The 25,873-nt window shown below is 32.5% G+C and overlaps 2 protein-coding genes across 2 annotated transcripts in view; one reads left to right on the forward strand and one right to left on the reverse strand.

Moving 5' to 3' along the window:
* Window positions 1-4,039: 4,039 nt before the first annotated feature.
* LOC123721179 lies at window positions 4,040-6,898 on the reverse strand. Its single transcript, XM_045678922.1, has one exon. It carries the CDS (start codon window positions 6,890-6,892, stop codon window positions 4,073-4,075), a length of 2,820 nt encoding a protein of 939 aa, XP_045534878.1. The 5' UTR covers window positions 6,893-6,898; the 3' UTR covers window positions 4,040-4,072.
* A 3,757-nt stretch (window positions 6,899-10,655) lies between these two features.
* LOC106717413 (acetylcholine receptor subunit alpha-like) overlaps window positions 10,656-25,873 on the forward strand; it is a 49,467-nt gene continuing 34,249 nt past the window's right edge. The window contains exon 1 of the mRNA XM_045679077.1: window positions 10,656-10,955. Within this exon, the coding sequence (XP_045535033.1) occupies window positions 10,656-10,955 (300 nt within the window). The remainder of the gene's footprint in view (window positions 10,956-25,873) is intronic.

Raw genomic sequence — 25,873 nt, forward strand, 5'->3', positions numbered from 1 at the left:
AACGTTTTGAAGGATTTCTTAAGTAACTGAAACATTACTCAAAAACGTTTTTCTATTTATAAAAGTTTTAAAGAAACGAATGTAAAGATTTTTTCTGATACTTTTTTACTGAAATAATTTACTACGCAAATATTTAAGTTAATTTAAAACAAATTCAATTACAAAATGTAATACGGTAACAATAAAATGTTTCCCACAGGGACCGAAAAAGATGAATTTATAAGTCTCTAAGTGTAATGGGAACTTAATACTTAGCCAAGGGACGCAAAAATAAAATAAAATTTGTAAAAATTTGGTAGACATTTGCAACAGATATTAAATTTTAAGCCGCTATCGTTACGAAATAATAATTTTAGTGAAATAATAAACGATTTAAAATGGTTAAACATTTCCGATATTGTAATAAGAATATTGTTACATGTTTTTAAATTGTATCGAAGTTAGTGTAACTTTAGTAGCCCCTTTTTTCTTTTTCTTACATACCTCACAAAGGAGCAAGTATGAAAGAATTGGTTGAATGAATGTAAATTATGTCCTTTATAAAAATTTTAGAAAATTGAAACTAAAATTTATAAAAGGTTTGTACAGTTTGTAATATAAGTTCAGTAGTGACAGTAATTACGAGTATGTGTTAGTGTTACTATAAATTAAGATAAATATTTTTTGTTTCCATTTATCTTACCAGTTTTTGGTGTCAAATGGGAAATTATGGGTTCACTACATTTATAGAAAAATTGAATGGAGATATAGCTAAAGTGCTGTATTGGAACAGTATACAGAATTTTGAAATCATAATTGAGAAGAATGTCCGAGCGAACTGAATTACGATGAACGAAGATAAAAAGTTTGAAAAGAATCTTCAGATTTATTGAGGGCGCTTTGTGCTGCCAGTTTTTTTCCAATTAAAATTTTTGCAATTGAAAATAAAAATAACATGGTCAGCAAATGACTTGCGTAGCGATAATGTCAATAAATTGAAAAAGAAGCTGAAAGCATTTTCATTGTTCAATCAAAATCGCTACGTGATATATTCTTTTTTGAAGCTAATGAAGTAAAGTTACAAATATACTTTTACATTTAAAAAAATTGAGTACATTGTATATTTGACCATAAATCTGTGCTTCATTGAACTTATTTCTAAATGATGTAATGTTGTTTTGAACTCTAATCTTTTAACGCTTTGAAAGCGATATAAATATTATTTATGATAAGTCAGATTTATGTCTGCTTGTTCTGAAAACTGCTACGCGGAATATTTGATGCTTCTTTTCGATCTTGTAACAAAGTTTTCTGTTTAAATTATTAAATCATTTTTTATATGAGTTAAAAATAAAGTAGCAATGAAACAATTTGAAAATCAATACCGTATCGCAACGTTCATTCATAAACACTTTAAACTTTTGTACGTAAAATTAACATTTCAAATTGCTTAGCGATCGTCTTTTTGTCCATCCAAGTCATTTATATTCAAACAGTGAAGGCATTTATTTTATTTAACAAACTTTTTCTCATGACTTTGTCTTCACCTTCTCACATTTTATATGTATTTAAGACCAACTTATTTTACTACTAAGCAACCCAGTAATTAGTTAGTCATAGTATTTATCTTTTTTGAACGACCTGGAACGAGTTAGTCAAAAGTGTTTAAATACTTTTCACTTTCAAACTTTTTCGTGTACGATTTATTTATTATTTTAAATATTACATGAACCAGACGTTGTATCTATCAGTACAACACTTAAGTGTAATGGACTTAAAACGCCTCACTAAATACCGTCTTTTGACGCAGTGAAAAATCTTAAGACATCATTATCTCTAAGTGCCCGTAAGTAGACCCCCTTCAGTTTGCATCAACTGCAAAAAATCGTATAAAGTGAGAGAAAGAACCGGAGCTGACGAAGCGTTTAATTCGAATTAAATATACATTCAGGGTAATGTTATTTTTTCCAGTTGTTGTATTTTAATATATGAGTTAGCTGGAATGATAACAAATCGCTACGTTATTTACCACTTCTTTTATGAAAATGAAAAAGTAACAATTTTCAGGAATTTATTTTATTTATAATTTTTTTAGGTAAAATATCAGGTACAATAACTTTAAGTCTTGAAGTCAACCTGTCACAGGAAATATAAAAACTTTTTTTTTCCCGTGACCAAAAAAATCTTTTTACAATACCAACCATTACGTTACCATTACTATTGTAATTATATTATTTATATTGTGGTCTGTTAATACAAGAATAAACAATATTGTACAGTCCTTTTACAGGCTACAAAGTTTTTGTGCGACTTTAAAAGGGTCGAGGATCATCTTCGCAGCTTCGATACTTTAATTAATCTATGTTCTAGTGTAAATTACATTGAAAATTATCTTAACAAACGTGATCTTTTGCTTTTTTCATCTTTAAAATTCATTAAAAATGTCATAGTAGGGCGGCGATCTTATTGCTTAATTACTCCCAAAAGTTGCTTAACCAAAATACTCAATCTATGTAGATTCTAAACAAAATGGAAGTATTCCTATAGGAGACATCGATATTAAGTAATTTATGCAAAACCACATTTTTATAATGCCAAAGTTTAGAAAAGCATAAATACAATTTTTGGGTCAAAGTGTATCTGCTGGTCGCTCAATTAGCCTAAAGTTAACTGTTTTTTTACAAATTTCCTTAAATTAATAAAAGCAATTTTCTAAAATAAAGATCAAACTGTTTTATATATTTGCAAAAAACCGTAATTGACATCAAAACCAAAGATGACCAAAGATTTCGTCTTTTATTTTTGGGTCTCCTTTAATTTAATGGAGTTTTTATATAATTAATCTCCTTTAATTTAATGGAGTAATTATATAAGACCGCAACAATATGTACTATAGAATAAGTAAAAATCGCACCATATGTCCTTAAGTAGGACACAATATATGTGAGAGGATTATCAGAAATATCCGCATCAATGCGGGTTTATACGAGAGAAGAGGAACAAAAAGCGGATTTAAGAGACAGGGCGGATTTTAGCGATAATGGTTGCCGCGTACGTGTTTTGTAACTAAATGTTTTGTGCACGTTTTAAGTATGTACAATCATACAAACATATCGTATTCACAACTTGATTTCAAAATATAATACTTACTATATAAATGCAAACGTACATAAAACAAAAAAGGCAAGGTAATGTGCACTCATAAAAAAAATAAAGACAAAAGGAGGGTAAAAGAAAACGGCCATGAAGTAATAACATCCTTTGTAAATACCGCGAATGAATTTTGAAAATATCCCTGTTTGTTTGTATCACAGGCTTTCGTAATAATAAATAACATAAATTAGAATAAAATTTCCAAAGGTTGGTACATATTTATCTAAACTCTATGTTCTCACTATTGCAGTGAAAGATTTGTAATACATTTTACATGACATCATCGCTATGTAATTTCGTTGAACACAATATTTCATTGGTAAAAATAAATATAATTTTGGAATACAAACAAACACTAGCGTGGGCTTAAAGCTCGAAATTACATTTATTGCTTTTCCTCTCACCGTGAACATTGGACTAGGCCAAGCATTTACTACGAATTTATTTCCACTCCATATCGTATTCAAGTATAAATTAAAACTTAATACGTACATAATATTATTGCATTCAATTTTAATGTGCGATTAATGAAAAAGTTCATCGCACTTCAGTAATGTAAAAATAAATAATATTTCGCAAATAAAAAGAGCATTCGTCACGGACGCTAAAGCTCTTTAACAGTTTTAAAAGTTATTTGCATATTTTCGAACATTTAAACGCGCCGCTGCAATTCTATTATGTAAAGAGTAAATTTTAAATTGTAAAGTGAGATGGACATGCCGCATTCAAAGAAAGAAAACTTTCTCTGCAAGCCTTCACAAACAGCAGCCTGAAAATACGATGCGCTATTGACTATCATATTTATAAATAAATAAAATAAAATAAAAATAAAATAACTTTTATTTCGGACAAGTTACATCCATAAAGTGTTAGTAGAAAATAAAAATAGAACAACAGATCCTACGACTATGTTAGTAAAATAAAACAGTTCATATTTAAATTATTTTGTTACTAGGTTATTGTTCGAAATGCATCTACGAACAATTCCTAGTAACAGCGGAGAGTCAAATCTCCATGCTATGGTGCCCAGGATGGAGTTGGAGCTAGCTCTCAGTCTGCAGAGCAGCGAAGCAGACTTTTTTCTTATGATGGCATGGCATCCATCAACTCCTGCCTGAGCAAGCATACCAGATGCACTGCAGAAACGAGGCAGCCCCATCAGCATCCTGAATCCATTATTGTATTGGACGCGCAAAGCACTGACAGCCCGCTGCGTATAGTTGGTCCAAAGGCTGCACGTATAGAACACTTGACAGTAAGCTTTGAAAAGCGTTACTTTTACTTGCTTGCTACAACGAGCAAACCTTCGCGCCACCATATTACATCGGACTGCCAGCGCCCTACGCTCCCTCTCTATATCCACTTGATCCTTAAGGTCGGCAGTCACATAATGACCTAGATATTTAAATTGATAGACGCGTTTTAGTTCAGTACCATTCAGTTTAATTACAGGTACGACCTCTGGATATTTACCACCACCTGCCCCAAAGACCAAGTATTCACTTTTTGCCACATTATATACTAGGCCATGCGTCAGAGCGTATGACTCACAACAAGCTAGTAAGTTTCTCATTGCCCTGATTGTTGGACTCAGCAGCACCATGTCATCAGCATAGCTGATGTTATTGATACTCACGTCATCAATGCGACATCCAATTTTCTTGCTGCTGAGCTCAACAATCAGGTCATTTATATAGAGATTAAAAAGTTTCGCCGAGGTTATCCCGCCTTGTCTAACTCCACAGTTCAAACTGTATGGCGACGAGAGCTTATCGGCCCACCTAACGTAGTTTATCTGGTTGTGGTACCAATACTGAAGTATACGCAACAATTCGACTGGTACATTTCTCTCTCGTAGCTTGTTCCACAAGATATCATATGATACGAGGTCAAAAGCACGTGAGAGATCCAAGAAACAAGCATAGATAGGTGTACGTCGACTTGTATAATATTGTACTGTATGCTTAAGTCCGAGAATGGCGGTTTCCGTGCACAGGTCACTACGGAAGCCAAATTGCGCATCATGTAATCGCAAAAACTGGTCTAAACGCGCGTTCAGCTGGCTATCCAGCACCTTGGCAATGATAGTAGCTAACGAGATGGGTCGATAGTTGCTCTTATCCGCAACGTCTCCAGTTTTGTTTTTAATAATAGGTACAACAATTGTTCGCATTAGATCGGTAGGAAGATGAGAGTGACACATACACAGCGAGTAAAACATAGCTAACACTCGAGCTATGTGTGGACCCGCATGCTGCAGGTGCTCAACACTCAGACCGTCGTGACCAGGGGACTTTCCTCGAGTCATTTTACTTATTGTATTGTACACCTGCTTTGCGGAAAAGCGCACATGGTCGGCTTCACGACAATGTCCGTCATCGAGCACCCGTAGAGGCGATCCAAGTGGAGAGACAATTTTAAAATGGTTTAAAAACATGTTAGCAATGCCCTCCGGATTATCAGCCCCTCCAACACTCACGGGGAGGCCCGGTCTAACGTCTAGCTTTTTGGTAGACTTCCAGAACTTTTGAAAGTTGTTAGCCTTGTGGTGGGTAGCAATTATATCAAGCTTTATTTGTTCCTGATGGTTCTGACACCACCTTAATTTGCTTTTAAAAATTTTTCGAGTGGAACACATGTCTTTATAAATTTCGCCTGACATTGGTTTGTTGTGATATAACCACAGCTGATATTTTAGCCTGGCCTTCCCGTGAGCATCTTTTACATGCTTATTCCAGCCAACAATCCGGCCAGCATGTCTGCGCGACCGAGTTTCGACTTGACTCTGTACAGCGGATTCCGATAAAATAGATACAATATTTGCGTACATTTCATCAATAATTTGCTTATGTTCTACATTGTTACAGTGCTTATCACTACATAAATCAAATACTTCGGGATAATTGATCAGTTTTAATTTACTGTTACATAAGTCCCGATACAATTTTATCTGATCATTGTCCCTTTCGCCCCATATTACTTTATTGCAAAACGATTTAGCAAAATTAACCTTTGGTTTAATTATATCCAAATTGCATTCTACACATAAGGGAAAATGATCAGACCAATACACATCAGAAATCACGCCCACGTCCGCAATTGACAACCACGCCGATTGTGTGACAACACAGTGGTCCAACCATCGTCGGCAGTTGTGCGCGTCACTAATATACGTATAATTACCCGAGTTTAAACCTATCTTTTCAATGTCCGCACAAATCCACTGTTGTTCGCTGCAAAAATCTAGAAGTTCACTACAAAACAACTCACCCGGATGTGCGTTGAAATCGCCAAGAATATAAACTGTTTCAATGTTACTACTTTCGATAATTGCACTGATTTCACTTAGACAATTAGTAAACTCAGCTAAGTTGTCACTAGAGTCAGTTGGCATATATACACTGAACACCAATATACGTTTGTCCCCGAGCGACACTTTCACAGCTGCCAAACGTACACTAACACAGCTAACAACAGATACCGAATCAAACACATGTTTACGCCACAAAACCGCTACGCCGCCATACGGTCGCCCTCTCAGAATCCCTGATGATGTGTCCACTGCTGACTTTCCAGTGTATTCAAAGTTTTCATTTATTTGACCAAGGAATGGTATGTCATGGTCCAACAACCACGTTTCTTGGAGACATACCAAGGTAGCTGTCTGGCACAAACGTCTTATTGCATCTACAGAACGTTTAACAGATTTGCAGTTAAAACTGATGAACTGAACTGTTTCGTACTTGTTTTTGTCACCCATAAAGTGTTACGATGTTTGCTCTAATCTGCCATTCTTCGACTCATAGGCTTCATTTACAAAGCGTCGAAAAGATATACCATCGGGCCAGAATTTATTGTCTAGAAATACCTCCAGCTTTGTTTTGGGAACGTACAACTTATAGGAGTTGTATCTCTTTTCCTGTCGCCTGTTAATTTTATACAGAGTTATATCTTCCTCGGTCTTATCCTTAACATAAGCAATAATATCCCTCTCGCTGGTTTGTTTACACACATTAGATATGTACAGTGGCACTTTGACAATGGCAGCCTTAAACTTTCCTTCGGGCCCGACATATGCCTTGCCCATGTTTCCACTTACAGTAGATTTCTTTTGCCTTCTCTTAGTCACAACTTTCCATTTTTCTTTTTCTTTTAATATTGGATTACTCTCGTTACTCGCTTTAAGTACCTCCGCCATCGATAAGCACTCATTGCCTCGAGAAATAGTCGAAACATTATTGTTTACGTTCGAGTTAGTGGGATTATTACTCATAGTAGGCGTTGCGCATTGCTTGTTTATTTGGCCTTCTTCGCTAACGACTTGCTCTAAAGATGACGTATGACTCACATTATCTTGTCGTTGTGGGAGCGGGACAGGGCTAGCGACGTTTCTTTCATGCACAAAACCAGCAGCTGATTGCGTCGCGACGTCGATGCTTTGTGTCGTCGATATCATATTTTTCTCAATACCGGCATATTTAGGCGAATAATTGCTAGTATGCGACTGCGGAGGAGATTTAAGAGATTTATCTTTGTTTCCCGAATCCGAATGCTGCTGCAGAGCCATAGGACCACTGTCAAAGTTTTCAAAATCAGCTGCAAAACCACCTCGTCTTCTATTAATAAAATCATAATTATTGGGCAGTATTGAGGTACTCTTGAGATTATCTAATTCCATTCTTAATTCTAGTAGTTGGCTTGTTGTGGCACAGTTACTTTTGAAGAATTTTATGTCCGATTGTAAGACTATAATATCTTTTAGCACTTTCGTTACATCTATGTGGTCAAACGTAACAGGTGGTAGTTTCTGAAGATCACGGGCCACAAAGATTGGCACTATCTCAGGGTCAGTAAGTTTCAAAAGACATATAATGTCATCGATATCTCGTGCATTTTTGCCTTTGTTTTTTCGTATTCTTCGTTTGGACGTCGGAATTGAATCAAAAAGCAATTTTTTGGCTGTTAATATTTCACTTTCCATAAAACTATCACTGCATAGCCGTATGAGGGATGCCTCATCCATAACATCAGCCTTGTTCTGAATAAATGCAAGAAGTTCATTAATAACTATATTGCAATTCGCACATTTTAAAGTACTCGACGCCATTGCACCGAAAACGGTAGATAAGCCGATAGCACACGCACGTCCGCGCACGTTCGCGCGCATGCGGATTCAAGTGTATAGTGTGTATTAGTGATGTAACGAATGTTGGATTTTTCACATTCGCGAATGCGAATGCGAATGCGAATATTCATCTTCAATATTCGCGAATGCGAATGCGAATGCGAATGTTAAATTTCAAATAAAGCGCGCGCAAAATGTTTGACATTTCGTGTCGGCCATGTTTAAATTGAACATAGCCGAGCCGATACAGGTTGAATGAACGAAGTTAGTCACAGAAAGTTCATTCGAAAAGTATTGTTTTGATTTGAGGTTAGTTTGGTGTTATTGCATTTCCCAAATTTAACCCAATTTTAAATAGAAATAAATATTTTTTTGTTTTTGTAAAAAGCTTATTTACAAATAGTCAAGTATTCATTATTTGATTTTTTAAGTTTATATTTCATTATCATATTTAATTCTTAGAAAATATATAGTGGGATGGAAAAATATATAATTAAAGCCAAAAAGGTTATAAATTAATATTATACTTCGATTTGATTGGATCTCTGAAGTTCTGTTTCACAAAAGATACTTGAATTTAGAATTAGATTTTTTTCAAAATATATGTAAGGCATGGACATTCATTATTTTTTCTGTGGTGGAGTTAAGTTGTGATTTTGTTAATATTTTAATTAGACTAACAAGAACAAAAGAGAAAGTGTTTCTAATTTAGTTGCTTACCAAGACTGTTCCATAATATTTTTTTTTAATTCAAGTGTGGTTAAATAAAAATATATAAATCTTATCAGTTGTGTTATCATTTCATATGCAACCATATAATAATTTCCTTTTTGTTTGTTAAATACATTCGCTAAATATTCGCATCGTTTTTTGCGAATAGGAATGCGAATGCGAATATCGAAAAATATGCGAATATTGGCGAATGCGAATGCGAATGCGAATATTCGTTACATCACTAGTGTGTATAGCAGTGTTAGTAAGGGTTGCGAACACAATCCACTTGTTTTACATTCTATCATCTGCTAATTTTATTACGAGTGTAAAGTAGCTATAACAATGTATAATTTGTCACATAATTTACAAATGAATACTTAAATCTACCTATATTTAATTAATTATTAACAAAGAGAACATTGCTGTTAGGGATTGCAAACCGGAAAAACGGATCCGGTAATCCGGCGGATCCGGCATCATTTAATGGTTACCGGATCCGGTACCAATATACCGGATCCGAAAACCGGATCCGGTGCTAGCAGTTTGTGGGAAAATAATATAGCTGTTGCATGCGTAGGTACTTTAAATGCGTTGTGCGTATATATTTGCAGCTCTTTTAGAAGTCGTTTAGCTGATGACACAATTAAAAATATTTGTTTTCTACGATCTTATTTTCAAAATCAATATTGATTTTCTTTTAATACTTATATTTTTTACAATTATTACTTAAAATAATTATTTATCGTAAGTTGATTAAACTAAAGAGTTCTAAACTCATTATTGAATGAAATGAATGAATCTGTCGAACGAATATTCATTCGTCATCAAATCATGATGGTATCTGTTATAATCATAAATACCTATAAGACTTGTTTGTTAGCATTCTCAAATACTTTAATAATGATTTTGATCTCATTTCAGTTAATTACGTAAGGTTAATTGTATCTATTAGATATTATAGTTACTTGATAATTAATATTGTTACTTATAAATTGATCTATCTGTGAAAGTGAAATCTAGAAAGACTAAGCTACTCGTTACGTCGTAAAATTATTACTAGTTACCTACACTACTAAATTTTAATTGTTTTCTTGTTGTCTATTTGTCTTAACATTGGTTAAGAAATAAAGTCGATTTTATATATTTGTGAATTATTTTTAATAAACTACCTACATATAAGTGCAGTGACACTTGATTAACTTACTTATTTTGTACTAAAAAGCGAAAATCATCTTGATTTAATCAATCCGGTCGGATCCGGTCGGATCCGGCCGGATTGATGGGAATCCGGTCGTATCCGGCCGGACTGAAAATGACGCCGGATTGCAATCCCTAATTGCTGTGCATTGCGTTTATTTATTAAAAAACGAATTCATAACATTGTGTGACCACGTATCTAAGGTATGTATTTCCCTTTTTCATCTATCATAATTGGATAGTTCAGTGATTGTTATTAATACATAAGCATTTTCTGAAGCTTTTTTATATTCACGACATAAGCCAATAGCATGAAAAATAATAACAGCGACATGCAGAGACCGAAGTAAAACGCTTAGTGTTAATTAGAGGGAACACGGACAAAATGCAAAAGAGTCTCGCGCCGGGCGGCGAATCTTTGACGTGGTGCGAGGGCGCGAGGGCGCGAGGGCGCGAGAGGGTCGCGTGAGGGGCGGGCGGGGGTAGCATGCGGGCGGCGCGGGGTTGGCAGGCAGCAGTCAGTGCCGCGCCGCGCCCGATCGCGCGTCTCCCGCGCGCCTTACGTAACGATGGCCGCGCCGCTGCGGGGTGCGAGCTGATGGGTACGCTCGCGTGGTGGCTGACGGGCTGGTGCCTGGCGCGCGCCGTCGCCGCCGGCAACCCGGACGCCAAGCGACTCTATGACGACCTTCTCTCGAACTACAACAAGCTGGTGCGGCCTGTAGTCAACACTACCGACGTACTTCGCGTCTGCATCAAGCTCAAGCTGAGCCAGCTCATCGATGTCGTAAGTCCTCAGCTGACCTAGTTCCCGCTGCACCGCCACCGCCGGCTCAGGCAGCGTGCAGCCCCATTTCCAATTTTAAAAAGACACGAATCAACGCCTCCGGCACGCGACCCACTTTTGTGGGACACTTCGGCTTAACATAAATCTTGAGGAGTCGGGAATGGGAGGTAAGTGTCGGGACCACTCGCCTTCCCCACCCGTACGCCAGTCTGTCTCTTCGTAATTTTGAGTGACAGCACTTAAGAAGGAAACATAAAAAAAGCATAAAGCATAAAGAAAAAATGAACATCAGTCAACAAAGGCTTATAAAATGCTGCAAATATTTTGCAAAATAGGGAGATTTGAGATATTGTGACAGCATTATATTGACTTAAAACACATGTGGTAATATACAATGCAAGGAGTAAAAAGTCCCTTTCGTTGACTTAGTAAAGTTAAATTTTATCGTTAATCACTGAATAAAGATCCATTATAACGAACACAATTCAGATTCCAGTAGAAAGCTTCTCAATGTAGGTGACGGTGACACAATTTATTCGATTACGTGCTATGAACATTGCGTTTATTACTAAATTTATTATCACAAAACAACTATTTGATTTGTCAGATGCTAAGAGATGTTTAAATTCACTAATGATTGCAAACTTGATAGGTATTTTCCAATTTATTAGGCGTCAAATAATTTATTGAACATTCTGCGCGATGGTAATTCTGGCTTCAGGAACCGTATCTAAAAACGTTGCGTTCTGCATTTCAATGACTGGAATTTGCAATCATATAACAACGTTGGCGTGACTACAGAGCTGACACTACAGATGGCCTACACTTACAAAATGTAGTAGTTATCTACGACTATAGTACAAAACATTTTCGATAAATAATTATTTATGCTTTAACCTCTGCTAGATTTTATTCAAACCACTTTTGTCTTTTTTAATTGAATGATGTATTGTTAATACGTAATATTTTTTTTCAAAACATTTTTTTTGTTTATGGAGAAAACTCTTAATCACAAAAATTTGTAATCTCACATTTATTTACATAGCAAAATTCTCATGTTTTTTTCACTAAGTGGCATTTTTATGTTTATATAAAAAATTTTGTATGATAAAAAATTTACATGAACAATATTTTAAAAAATCTAAATTTATCAACAAATATAAAAGTACTTTTTTATAAAACATATACGAAAATGATATATGAGATAATATTTGCAATATGCTTCAAATCATCGAGACGAAAAATCGTTGAATATATTTTGATATTCGGGGGCACGCGCAAACAATGGCTTGATATTTTATTACCATTTGTTACAGTACGCCCAAGACGCAGCTCACATGCCGACTACTCTATTGACTGTGAATTTTATTAGGATAGACGAGTTATGTTGGTATTTTTCTAAATATTGCTTAAGACACTGCAACCAAATCAGTTAACATATAAGTGTTTGTCGTTACCAAAACGCTACGCAGGTTTAAATTAGTTTAAAACCTAATTTTAGTTCACGTTCCTTATAAGGAAATATCCTCTTTCTATGTGTCCCTGCCTCCGTTGATTAAAGGTAGGCGACGCATCTGCATTTTGCAAATTTACATGGGCAGTGGCATTTGCTATTCGGCAAATTCAGGTGGCCGCATGCTCGTTTGCTACCCTAAAAAAAAAAATATTGTAGATTATGCGAACTTATATTTAAAAATAACTTTAGTAAAAGCAAAGATATACGAGTAAAATATATGTATCTACTCATTGGCTCCTAACTGCTATTTCTTCTTATTTATTTACATTTATACTTCGATAAAAATAATTAACATCTATGTATATCTGACAACCTGATAAGCGCAATAAATATACTAATTGTAATTTATGGTCACTTATGTGATTAACACGTTATTACGTTATAATACTCTTACCATAAAATTGAGGTAAAAATAATATACTTATGTAATGAAATATGCATAAAAGAGGAAGCGTTGATCTTTACCAGCGGGTATTAAACGCGCTTCGCGTCAAGCGCTAGCTGGTGACGGTAATCTATATCGTAAATGAAAAAATAATTACTTTTGAAGCGCACTTTTATTTTTATGTGCAGTTTATGCGAAATACTTTGTTTTTCTATGTTCATTATAAAATAAAACCAAAATGTTAACGGGTTAAAGTGTGAAGGTATTTTTATTTTATTTTACGGTTGGTTTTATACGACGTAATTTTTATTATCAACAGATCAGTATTGCTGAAATCATAACGTCTTTTTATCTTATTTTGCACATTACATTCTACTCATATAAATCACTCAAGTATTTATATCAAAATAGCTGTAGCCTACGACTCCACCCTATGTAGCCTAAGTGTTCTTTTAGAGTATGTGTGTTCTGTATTTATGCCAAATTTCATCGAGATCCGTTGAGCCGTTCTAGAGATACCATCAATCAAAGATCCATCCGTCCATATATCTAACATTCGCATTTATAATATTAGAAGATATATACCAAATAATATTCCTTAATACAATCTTGACCTTCGTGTATATTCCTAATCATCTTATATATAAAACTAGCCAGTTCACCCGCGATTCCGTCCGCGCGGAATAAAAAATAGAAAACGGGGTAAAAATTATCCTTTGTCCGTTTCCTGGTTCTAAGCTACCTGCCTACCAATTTTCAGTCAAATCGATTCAGCCGTTCTTGAGTAATAAATAGTATAACTAACACGACTTTCTTTTATATATATAGATTCTCATGTCACAATGTTAGTTACCATACTACTCCGAAACGGCTTGACCGATTGTTATGAAATTTTATATCCATATTCAATAGGTCTGAGAATCGGCTACTATCTATCTTTCATACCGCTATTAAGATTTTTTTAACTGCGCGCGGACGGAATCGCGGGCGACTGCCAGTTATACATAAATGCAAAATTAAAGAATTAGTATACAAACAATTTAATAAAACTACATCTGAAACTATTTATATACTAAAGTGCGAAGTATATATGGGAAAATATTAACTAAGTTAAGACCGAGGGGTAAACTATTAAACTTTAAATTGCGTTTTGAAGATACTCTTTGAAGTATAACTGAGCGCCAAGATTCCTAGATTCCAATATTACAATGTTAATAGCGGTCTCTTTAATCTCTGCCAATTTATTTTAAATAATTTAGAAGTTTCACTATGGAAATTAGTAAACATTGTTGAAATTTAATTGATTTTTTTTTTATTATATTAGGTATTGCTGTACTATTAATAAAATTAATTAAATATAGTCATAGTTCTATTTAAATTACTTCATTAATTTCATAGCTTCATCACGAACAAACTAATTGTCGATCTGTAAAACATTATAATTTTATTTGTCTACTAGCTGTCGCCCGCGACTCCGTCCGCGCGCAGTTAAAACAAAAAAATGAAAAATAGATGTTGGCCGATTCTCAGACCTACTGAATATGCTCACAAAATTTCATGGGAATCGGTCAAGCCGCTTCGGAGGAGTACGGTGACGAAAACTGTGACTAGGGATTGCAATCCGGCGTCATTTTCAGTCCGGCCGGATACGACCGGATTCCCATCAATCCGGCCGGATCCGACCGGATCCGACCGGATTGATTAAATCAAGATGATTTTCGCTTTTTAGTACAAAATAAGTAAGTTAATCAAGTGTCACTGCACTTATATGTAGGTAGTTTATTAAAAATAATTCACAAATATATAAAATCGACTTTATTTCTTAACCAATGTTAAGACAAATAGACAACAAGAAAACAATTAAAATTTAGTAGTGTAGGTAACTAGTAATAATTTTACGACGTAACGAGTAGCTTAGTCTTTCTAGATTTCACTTTCACAGATAGATCAATTTATAAGTAACAATATTAATTATCAAGTAACTATAATATCTAATAGATACAATTAACCTTACGTAATTAACTGAAATGAGATCAAAATCATTATTAAAGTATTTGAGAATGCTAACAAACAAGTCTTATAGGTATTTATGATTATAACAGATACCATCATGATTTGATGACGAATGAATATTCGTTCGACAGATTCATTCATTTCATTCAATAATGAGTTTAGAACTCTTTAGTTTAATCAACTTACGATAAATAATTATTTTAAGTAATAATTGTAAAAAATATAAGTATTAAAAGAAAATCAATATTGATTTTGAAAATAAGATCGTAGAAAACAAATATTTTTAATTGTGTCATCAGCTAAACGACTTCTAAAAGAGCTGCAAATATATACGCACAACGCATTTAAAGTACCTACGCATGCAACAGCTATATTATTTTCCCACAAACTGCTAGCACCGGATCCGGTTTTCGGATCCGGTATATTGGTACCGGATCCGGTAACCATTAAATGATGCCGGATCCGCCGGATTACCGGATCCGTTTTTCCGGTTTGCAATCCCTAACTGTGACACGAGAATTTTATATATATAGATTTAACATGTACAAATACAATAATGTTTTTATACTGGTTTTCAGCAGTGGAAACGCACTATTTGATTATCCATATGCTTTCGAAATAATGGATTTTCACAGCAAGACGTAAACGTTCGCAGAATGTTTATCGAGCACGCACACGATACTGTCTCTTTGTGTCTGTGATTCGTGATTCATTTTGTTAGAGGTTGGAGAATATTCGCAAACTAAATATTCATTTTCGCAAACGATAATTCGTAGAATAAGCTCTTAATTAATAGAGATTAAAAATTAAATGCAGAGCGGATTGGCTTATATTAGTAATTGTAATATTCCGTACTCATTATTCGAAATTAAGATATATTTTTTAAAGAAAACACGATTAAAAGAAAACTCCAATATTAATCTATTTGTTTTGTACAATTTTGTTTTTAGTTTTGTATATTCTAAATACTTACAAACATAACAAAAATTGTAAACTAATTTTGAACAAAAAATACTATGTATTTTTATAATAAATAAAAAAAACATGTGGGAAAAAAAATATCATATTGAGATTTTCTTTTCCCGTATCACTATAACATCAAACGTATCTGATTTATAAATAATTCAAGGCTTACTTCGACTTGGGTTTCGTTTGACAAAATACATATTTGTCATACTTAGTATGAGTGTGATGTGAAAAACATATTCACTATATTATGACCATATAATAATACAAATATTTTGTTGCTTACCTTTTACGCTGTAGGACCTAGTTTTTAACTTAGTACTTATATTTTAATGTGATAAAAGGAGCATAAAACAAATAAACAAATATGTTTTACTAAACACGCGTTTCTTTTTAAAATTTTATTTAAATAAGAGCTTTGACTCCTAATCTTAGTGGCACTATTTTCCAAATTGACCTAATTAACCCAAAAATTAGCCCAAATTAACCTGTAAAAATACTATCCTTAATATTAAAACAACAATGTGGTCTAGGATAAAAGTCAAAATCCCTGGTGTATATGTTTGTTTGCATATTTTGTAGAAATAACCATTTCAAATATCAAATTAAATTATTCAAATAGGCTTGTGTATCAAATTTCGTAGAGATAAGCGGTCTGTGTAAATTTTGGTTGCCTTAAACCTTCAGCATCCCCGCTTTCCTGTTTTATTATTAACTAAATCACCACTTGGCTTAACTCTAGCAGGGGCAACTACAATCTTCAACTAACATAATACGATTGTGTGTCAATTACTTCGTATTCGCCATTGTTTTTCTATAGTGTATAGTGTAAAGGATTTAACTTGTTCGATTGCTTAATTAAGGCTTGGATACTCGGCTCCTACAAAGCTTTTGGTCCAATTTAAAATAAGTGAAATCCTAAAATAAGTTATACCTTAAAATCAGTCATAAACTATAAATAAAGGGATAGTAGCTGTTTAATCGTTTTTTACAGTTTACGTAATGCCTATACTGTATGATTTATTTTTGTTGGATAGAATAATGCGTAAATTAAATCGTGAAACAGATAATGTATGAATTAAACCAGCACAGGACGGTATTTTACTTTAACCCAAAGCTCAATAATGAGTTACTTTTCGATTTTACAGAACGTCTAAACTCCTCGGAGACTCATTTAAAAACGACCGCTACAAACGTAAAGTTCAGAGCAAATCTGCTTTGAAATATATCAACATATAATTCTGTGTGTGTGTTTGTTTTTTTGAGGAAGACATTTATTTACTAAAATGTTTATTTATTTATTTATTTATTTTAGGAAGCCAACATATTACATGAAAGATGAAAATCTAATAAAAAATGTTTATATCAAAGTACATTTTGTCATGTAATACACTTAAAGGCTAACACAACATTTTAATAAAATTATAATACAGAAACAGACAGAAAAACAGAAAACTTTAACATATGTTATATATCTCCATATTTTATTTACACCTTCAGGCTTATACTTCAATAAAATATCTATCTACTTCCATTTTTAGGTCATAAATAGAATTGAATTTCAGCCCATTGACCCTATTTGCATAGGTTACGAGTAAACCGGCAATACACATATAGTTCACAGCTGCGTATAACTATAATAATTAAATTACACGCATGTTCTCCACGATATACACTAGAAATTCACCTTTAATTTTATAAAGTGAAGGACGTACATTGCTTGAATACCTTGCTGTCGGGGTGAAGCCATAGGTATGCGAGGTACGTGTTGAAGGGAACGGCTACAATCTTGCAGGGTTACCGTATTGAAGATTACTGAAATAGCTTGCAGTAATTCGGATACAATCCCAAACTAAATTACATTTTATAAAAACTATATTATAACCTGTTGCCTTAGTACAGATTATTCAAATTGTTTTACATTAATTTTTCCTAATGTTTATTTCAGTTAGCATGTCTCGTAAAAAATATGCTATGTTGGAGGACACGGTATAAGATTTTGTGTAACACTTTGAAATGAAACTATACCCTATCAATAATGCAGCGTAGTAATTAAAAAAATCCAAGTTAAAAATAATTTGTTGCTACACTAAACTGCAACTACCTCGTACGAATACGAAGTGAGTGACTGCAATTAACGTTATATTAATAATTTGTCGTACAAAACGTCTTGAATCTTTCGTCAAGCATACTCTTCGTTAACGCTAACCTCTAATTCGAAGCTTTGTGTTATTCCGACATACTTCATGTCAGTTCAAGAGCAATTAACGCCTACGCGTATTGCCCGATCTTAATCTGAGTTTTCACTGTTGGTTACGGTGGGTTTTAACTGATGAAAACTTTGTAATATTTTTATACTCTTTCGTTCTTAAAAAAAGAAACAAACAAAACATGTGTATTGTGACATTTGCAATTTCACGGTTACCATTGTCAATAATTTTGAATTTATAATTTACTAGCTAAAAATAAATAAATAAAACTTTATTAGTATCCTATGTGTTCTTCCAGGCTTTGTTCTATATCTATGCCAAATTTCAACGAGATGCGTTAAGCTGTTCTGGAGACACCCAGTAACAAATATCAATCCAAACATCCAAACTATCGCATTTAAAATATTAGTAAGATTTAGAATTATACCAAATCACAACTTGCGAAGTTATCGACAAAAGCTAGCGAAAGCATCGAATAAACCTGCGGAGAGAAACATGCAAGTTAATGGATTTTAGATAGATGATTAGATTGTTACGATTTAACCAATATTGTTCTGACCCAAAGTTGATGAAAATTCGAGTTGTATATTGAATTGTTTTAAGCTCATGTACCAATCTTTTATCAATATAATGCCTAATGTTAATTTCTTTAATATTTTAAGGCTTATCCTTTTCAATGATCTATATTTGAAAACATTATAACGATTGAAAAGAACAAATAACATAGCGTAAACAGAAGTCTATTGTAAACAATGTTAGCAACAGTGTTTAGAAAACCTCGGACAATTAGCCAGACTCGATGCTTTGAAAAACCTTCATTAGTTAATTACAATTGCTCGGCTTTATTTTTAGGTTATTTTATCACATGGTCATATGTATCACTCTGTATTATACACATAATTATTACCTTAAAGTGTTAAAACCTTCATGGAAAAAGTACTGTAATTTCTCTGAAAAAAGTGAACTTGTAACATTTATTTAATTACCTCTTCTGTTTCTTCATTTGATCTTTAATTAAATACAAAAGTTGAGTTAAGTTGTAAAGTTTCAATTGTATTTTTTTCTTTAATTCAGTTAATTTTTCTTCGAAATCTAAAGCAAAGGCGTTTAAGCAAAGTTGATCTCGTTAGAGGCAACTCAACAAAAAATAAGTTACTCAAACTTGCAGTGTTATAGCGCCCATGCTGCTCGTTCTTGCAGAAATTTGTATCACATTTAGTTTCGCGCAAAGAAAACTCTTATCGCATAAATGAAGAAGTTGAAATTGCGAAAGAATCACACTGAGCATTGGCGATCAAACTTGTGTTGTTTTACTAGACAGAAAAATTAGGTTCAAGTTTATTTTTAACTTTTGCTAAGAAATATTGATTGTTATAATTCAATTTAAGCATTAAAAATATATTGCTGTTGAACATGTACATAATTAAATAAACACCATAGAGAAAAAAGGTCGAAATAAAAATGTTTACTTTTATTTGGGTGAAAATGTGTAAAGGCAAACATGTATGGAATGTTGTGCTTTATACATTATTTACGTCTCTTACCACGTTTGAGTGTCTACTTATATTTATTTAAGTGTCGGTATATTTTCTGTTTCGATGAATAAAATACATTTGGAGTTGATATTTTCCTTTTTTTTCATTAAAATATTTGTTCAACGTGAGAAAAATTCAATGGTCTTTAATAATTCAGAAGTTCGTGAGTTGTTTAATCGAGATATTTTATTAAACTTTTACCTATGAAAGCTTTCTACAATTTTCTTTACTTTTGCGGTCTTTACACCGCCGATGCCGGTTATCATCTGGCAGCCTTTGACTCTATTGAAAGGCTCACTTAAAGGCTTTTAGTCGACGAACGTTATTTTATTTTCAGTTCAGAATTTTAGTAAATATTAAACTTATTCAATGATATTTTTAAAACGGTAATATATTATTTAACTTTGTTATTACGGTTATTGTCATTTTATAACTTTATAAAAAATACATAAAAACAATTGTACTTCGAATTAGATAATGTGTTAGTATTTACTTTGGCTTTGATTTTTTTTTTCTTTATTCTGATGTAATAAAATATTACAAGCCTAAGAAATAATTTAACCACAACATAACAATAAAAACAGTATTAGTAAATCATATAGTGGGGTTTGATTGCCAAAACATTGTACCAAAACATCTTATAATCCTTTTCATAGAGAATATGAAAAAAATAACTGCACCAAAAACTTACAGTTTTTCATAAATACAACTAGAGCAGCAGTTCTCACACTTTTTGTCTACGAGATCCTTTTGGAAAGCGAAGTGTTTGAAAGAACCCTAGGTTCTAGGTTTTTATTATTCTAGGGATTAGAATAATCCAACCGTAAAATAATTATTTTCTTTTGTTCCTCGTTAAATTTGCGTTTTAACTTTTTGTAGATACGTGATATTAAATTTTTGACGAATTTTTCCTCTGGAACCTTATAGAAACTCTTTGGTATTTTATTAATTATGATCAATACCTATCTTTGTAATCCACCCAAAACGCTTCACGGAGAGCGAGGACTCTGCAAAGCACACTTAAAGAAAAGATGATCGAGACAATAACAAATTGTTGAAGAACTGTTTCAAGTATATTTCAGATTCCTATAAAAAAATTGAGTCTTTGTAAGAAAGCGATAGCTTTTATCAAACAATACACGCCCTTCATTCTATTTTGAAAAGCATTACACAATGGAGAGGTTTATAAAAGACAACGTTTCATAGAAAAACTTATTAATAATTTTTAAAGCTGTTTCATCTTTACATATTTTTATCACAATTAATATTGCGTGGAATGGAAGAAAAATTATAAAACCGCTATAAATTTATTTGATATATTTTACACAACAAGAAAAATGAATTACATCTAAATCTATCGTATCTAAATTAACATTGTAATGAATAGTTGTTATAGATTAGCGGCTTTTACAAATAATTAATTATTATCTTTTGCCTACGACTTCGACCGCACTGAATTAAAAAACAAACCTAATACATTGCTTTCCAAACCACGTTCTATATCTATCCTATCGAAATCATGATTTTCTATTTTAATTTAAGAATCTTATCCTGATAATAACAAACATAACAAAAAAAGAATTAGAAAAATCGGTCCAGCTGTTCACGCGAGATACCGTAACCAAAGGAAATTTAGATATGATATCAAAAACTAAACTTCCGTAATAGTAGTTTGTAAAGTTTAGGTCTCCATTTTGAATATACGTATACGAAAATGTTTGGATATTAAAGCGGTCAGGATTGTAGCAAATAGCTATCTATGTACATGTAATCGCTGCGAGGATGACAAGGGTAAGTGTTTACGGCATTTTTTTAGTAACGAATCCAATTCTCCATACTGCCAGTTTCATTTAACAAATGTTTATTGTGTTCCGTAATCACAAGAGTATACTTGGAATGAAAAGTAAAATGTCAGTAATTAAGAAGTTTCATTAACCTGACCTTAATTACTGGAATGTCTTGTCCGCATCGGATACCTCTTAAGTAATTGCCAATTCTCTTTGAAAGAAGGAAACTTTTTCTTTGTGTTTATTTCGGAAGAAATGCTAAGACAAAAATCGGAGATTAAGAAAGACTTTTTTGTTCATTGTTTTTAATGTTGCATTCAAAATAATGACCTTGTGCTGCTTGCAAAAACGTAAGTAAATAATATACTTTGCTGGAAAATATATATAACATAATATTGTTTATTTTTTTAAGTCAATCACTCATATGTGTGTACTATTTTATTGTCTACATGTCTCTGTCGTTTCATTTCATAAAAATAACAATTTTTTTTAAATATTATTTTTCGTTATAATTACATTATTGCTTTTTTACATTAAATTTTTTAGCAGATTTACATTTATAATATTGTAAGTTATTTATTTACAACCTTGCCTGCATCACACTTAAGTTAACTAATTTTCCAATAACTTTTCTTACAGAAAATAAAATTATATCATTATCTTTTTATTCTCAGGCCGAATTAATGTATTAATCTTAAGTAACACAGACAGATTTTGTTGTTAGCTTAATTGCTTAATTAAATAATAGCACCGTGTTTCTTTTTCGTTAATGGCCAGAAATGTCTTATGGCTTCGCTTACAATCTTTAATTTTATGTCTTATAAAGTTATAATATTTATTTTACTTGATTAAAAAAATATAACTTAATTTTGTCACAAAACTTTATCAAAAAGAAATTTTGAAGGTACACAATTTTTCCGCTTTTTTCTATTATTAAAAAGTTATCCTTCTGAAACATACGCTTTAAAAGAATTAAAATATTTGAATAAATAATTAAATTTTTATTATTACTCTTAAATCACACAATAAGTAAGGGATTTCTTGTAGAAAGCCACCGAACCAGATTGTAATATCCGCTGACCTAAATAAAATTTCTAGTTAAAGATACCTTAAGATGAGACTGGCAACATTAACGTCTTTTTTCTTTTTCGCTTGCCTATAATACTTAATGTCGTTCAATCAAGTTTCCAATTAGATTTTATACTATACTTCAGATAATAAAAAACATAATTAAAGAATATAAGGATCAAATACATAAACCATAAACATCGATTTCTGGCAACCCTTCTGTATGTGATCTTATAAGCATATAGGATATCTATTTACTCTGTATTAATTAAGTGACGGTATTTATTCTTTTTTTCATTAAACATTGATTCTTCGTACAAAAATCTACTAATTGCCTCTATAGGAATTTTGTTATAGACAAAATTAACTCTGATTTTTATAACAAATAATATTAGTGAGGGAATCCTTAGAAGGCTCCGTTATTATAGTAGTAAAATAGATAGTAAACAGCTGTGTAATTACTCTCTTTATCCTAATTACACATGAGATTACATACTTTAGTAAATTAGAATATAACTTTTATCACTTATAAAGCAATTTGTGTACGTAATCCTTTCTTAAATTTATTATAAAAACTCTGAAAACAATTCTCTAAACGAGGCGTGGGTTGCGTTTTATTGAGAATCAATTGGTAAAGGTAGAGTTTCGATTATTGCAAAAAGGTTTTACCGTACACCCTTGAAGATAACCATTTCCGATAACCTTTTACAAATATAAGGTTTTTTGCTTACGTTTACATGTTTATTCAAGCATAACCAGTTTCAAGTTATTCTTACCTTATAATGTTATCCCACTCATTATTTCCGAAAACAAGACAGACGACAACATGTTTTAATACATTTTTGTATTACCAAATATACTACAATACAGTAATTTCGCTTTGACATACTATTTTTGATTCCCTCTTTCTATCATGTTTCAGAATGCTGTCAACAATGGTAACTTTATAAGAGAGACATAATAACTTCTGACATTTGTTTTTTTTTTTAAATAAACACAGGAGAAAAACAGCGTACCATGATAAAGTATTAACACTACGTTCATAGAATATTTTAATGAAGCCTCCGACAAAGTTACGAGCTGAAAGCTTGTAAATTAATATCTTTATAAAATAATGAGAAAAAGGGCAGAAATTCTTTTAATATTCTTAGTGCGTTGATTACTCTACAAAAGTAATTAGGTCAGTTAGCAAGGTTTTAATTTCAGGTTCTTACATTAATATTTTAGTGTCATAAAATTAATAAAGGCTTTAAACATATTTAATCTATTCAAAGATGAAAATGTAAATGAGATATTGTTCATAAAGTGTCAAAACTTAACTTTTTCTACGCGCGATATGACTTTTAAAAATCATCGCATTATAACAAAAGTAAATATTACATTACTTTAACATAACATTAATATTACTTTCTTTAAAAAATACTAACTACAAATATATCTACTTACGCAATTTGGTAATAAGCAATTAAGTAAGAACACACCTATTAATTCCCGTTTCATTAAAAATAACGTAAATTTCGTTCGTAAGTTAAAAAAACCGATCTTGATAGATTACAAGACGTGTTTTTTACTAAATCATTCGCAAAGGTTTCAAATTCAATTTGTAAGATAATGTAACTTAAACGATCAAGAACGTTAAGTTTGAATGATCCAGCACATTGTGCGGCTAGCCGATATCGCTGTAGAGAAAATCGTTTGTAGAAACTTTTTAGTACCAACATAAAAACTAGCCGAAACACGAATTAGTCGGCTTGATGGGAGACGTGAACGTAGGCAAGGAATAATGGAAGAGCATTTATCAAGTTAACTTAAGTTAGTTTAACGTTTCATTTGTTGTGTAGCAATGACCCCAATTAGAAAAAAAGTCGTTACCTTAACTTAATGACAATATTAACCAAACTTAGCAGGGAATATGGCAATTAATTATTCTTTATTTAATTTATATTAAGTTAAATATACAGTGGTGAATTTGCAAACTTGTAAACAGCATTTTAAATTTGACATAAAATAAAATGTGAAATATTGATCTTTGTATCAGAATATCTTGCACTTAAAATCTTCAGGTCCTGGGTTTTTCGATTTATATATGTACATTTATCCAACGTTCTTACGGTGAAGGGAAAACATCGTGATGCATCCTTCACATATCTGAGAAGAAATTCAAAGATATGTGTGAAGTCAACCAACCCGCACTTGTCCAGCGTGGTTTACTATGGCTTAGTCACCCCTAAATTGAGGTAGGCTCCGAGCCCCTCGGTGGTTACGTACAGTGAGCTGATGATACAAAAATATATAATTAATTTTATTTTATATTTTTTAATATGTACAGACTTTGAAATACTTTTCTCGTTTAAATAATAATTCACGAAATATTTATCAGTTTAACCACTTTTAAAAGACTTACCTTCCTTATTGTGTTCGTCAAGTGTCTGTTTGTGTACTTTCGAGTAAGTTTGAAATTTAAACAACGATTCCAAAGTGAAGTATTAGTTAACACCATACTCCATTAAGAGATGGTGAGTATTTCTTTGACTCGAACCTTATTTAATGAATTAGCTTCTATTTTAAAAGATATGTAATCAGTGTCTATGAAAAGTGTAACAAATTTTAGAAATTGAATTACGCTAGCCGTTGGATAGAGTTTTAATTACGTCTATGCGATATTGCCTCAGTTTCGATTATAGGACTATCGATTTCAGTAATGTTATATTCACATACGGTTTTGGCATAAACTCACATGAAATTCTCTCCCGTGACGTCATTCTTTATATTGATTTCATAGTATCTGATTAAACTTAAATAATTAACTAACTACGTGTAAAATTTAAATGTGTACTTGCGTATTAACCAATTGTTAATCAGATCAATTGAAAACATTTGTTAGAAAATTTGGAGATAAATGTAAAGGATTAATAAATAAAATTAATGATTTTGAGAAACATATTAAGCATATTTGTACATTAACTGACAACCTTTTATATTGAAATTCTTACGAATTGAACTAAATGATAGCTCTAACATTATTTTACATTTCCATAGCAGACGTAAAATAAAATAAAAAGTCTTAGTGGTTTATAATATGAAAGTCAGATATGCTGCGTAATCGTAGAGAGTATAATGTATTCACAGGCAAGCAAGCATTTCCCTCGAATGAAAAACTCGAGCCAGGGTATCGTGTCGTGTCGCAATGGCAGTTGCAGCTCGCAGTGAGCGGCCGGGCTTGAACTGAGTAATCTCGTTACAGTCTGTGCGCTATTTGTGAGCATTTATTTAATGCATTTCGTTGCTCAACTATTCATGACGTCGTAACCTTTAGTTAGTTGCTATTTAAAACCTTTTTTTTTACCTAATTTTTATTTCGAAATAAAATCTTTTCGTATTTAATAAGAAAAGGATAAATCTTTGGTGATTGAATTCTGAATATTTTTAATTGGCGAT

This window comes from Papilio machaon, chromosome 8, assembly GCF_912999745.1.
Source record: "Papilio machaon chromosome 8, ilPapMach1.1, whole genome shotgun sequence".
Classification (NCBI taxonomy): domain Eukaryota; kingdom Metazoa; phylum Arthropoda; class Insecta; order Lepidoptera; family Papilionidae; genus Papilio; species Papilio machaon.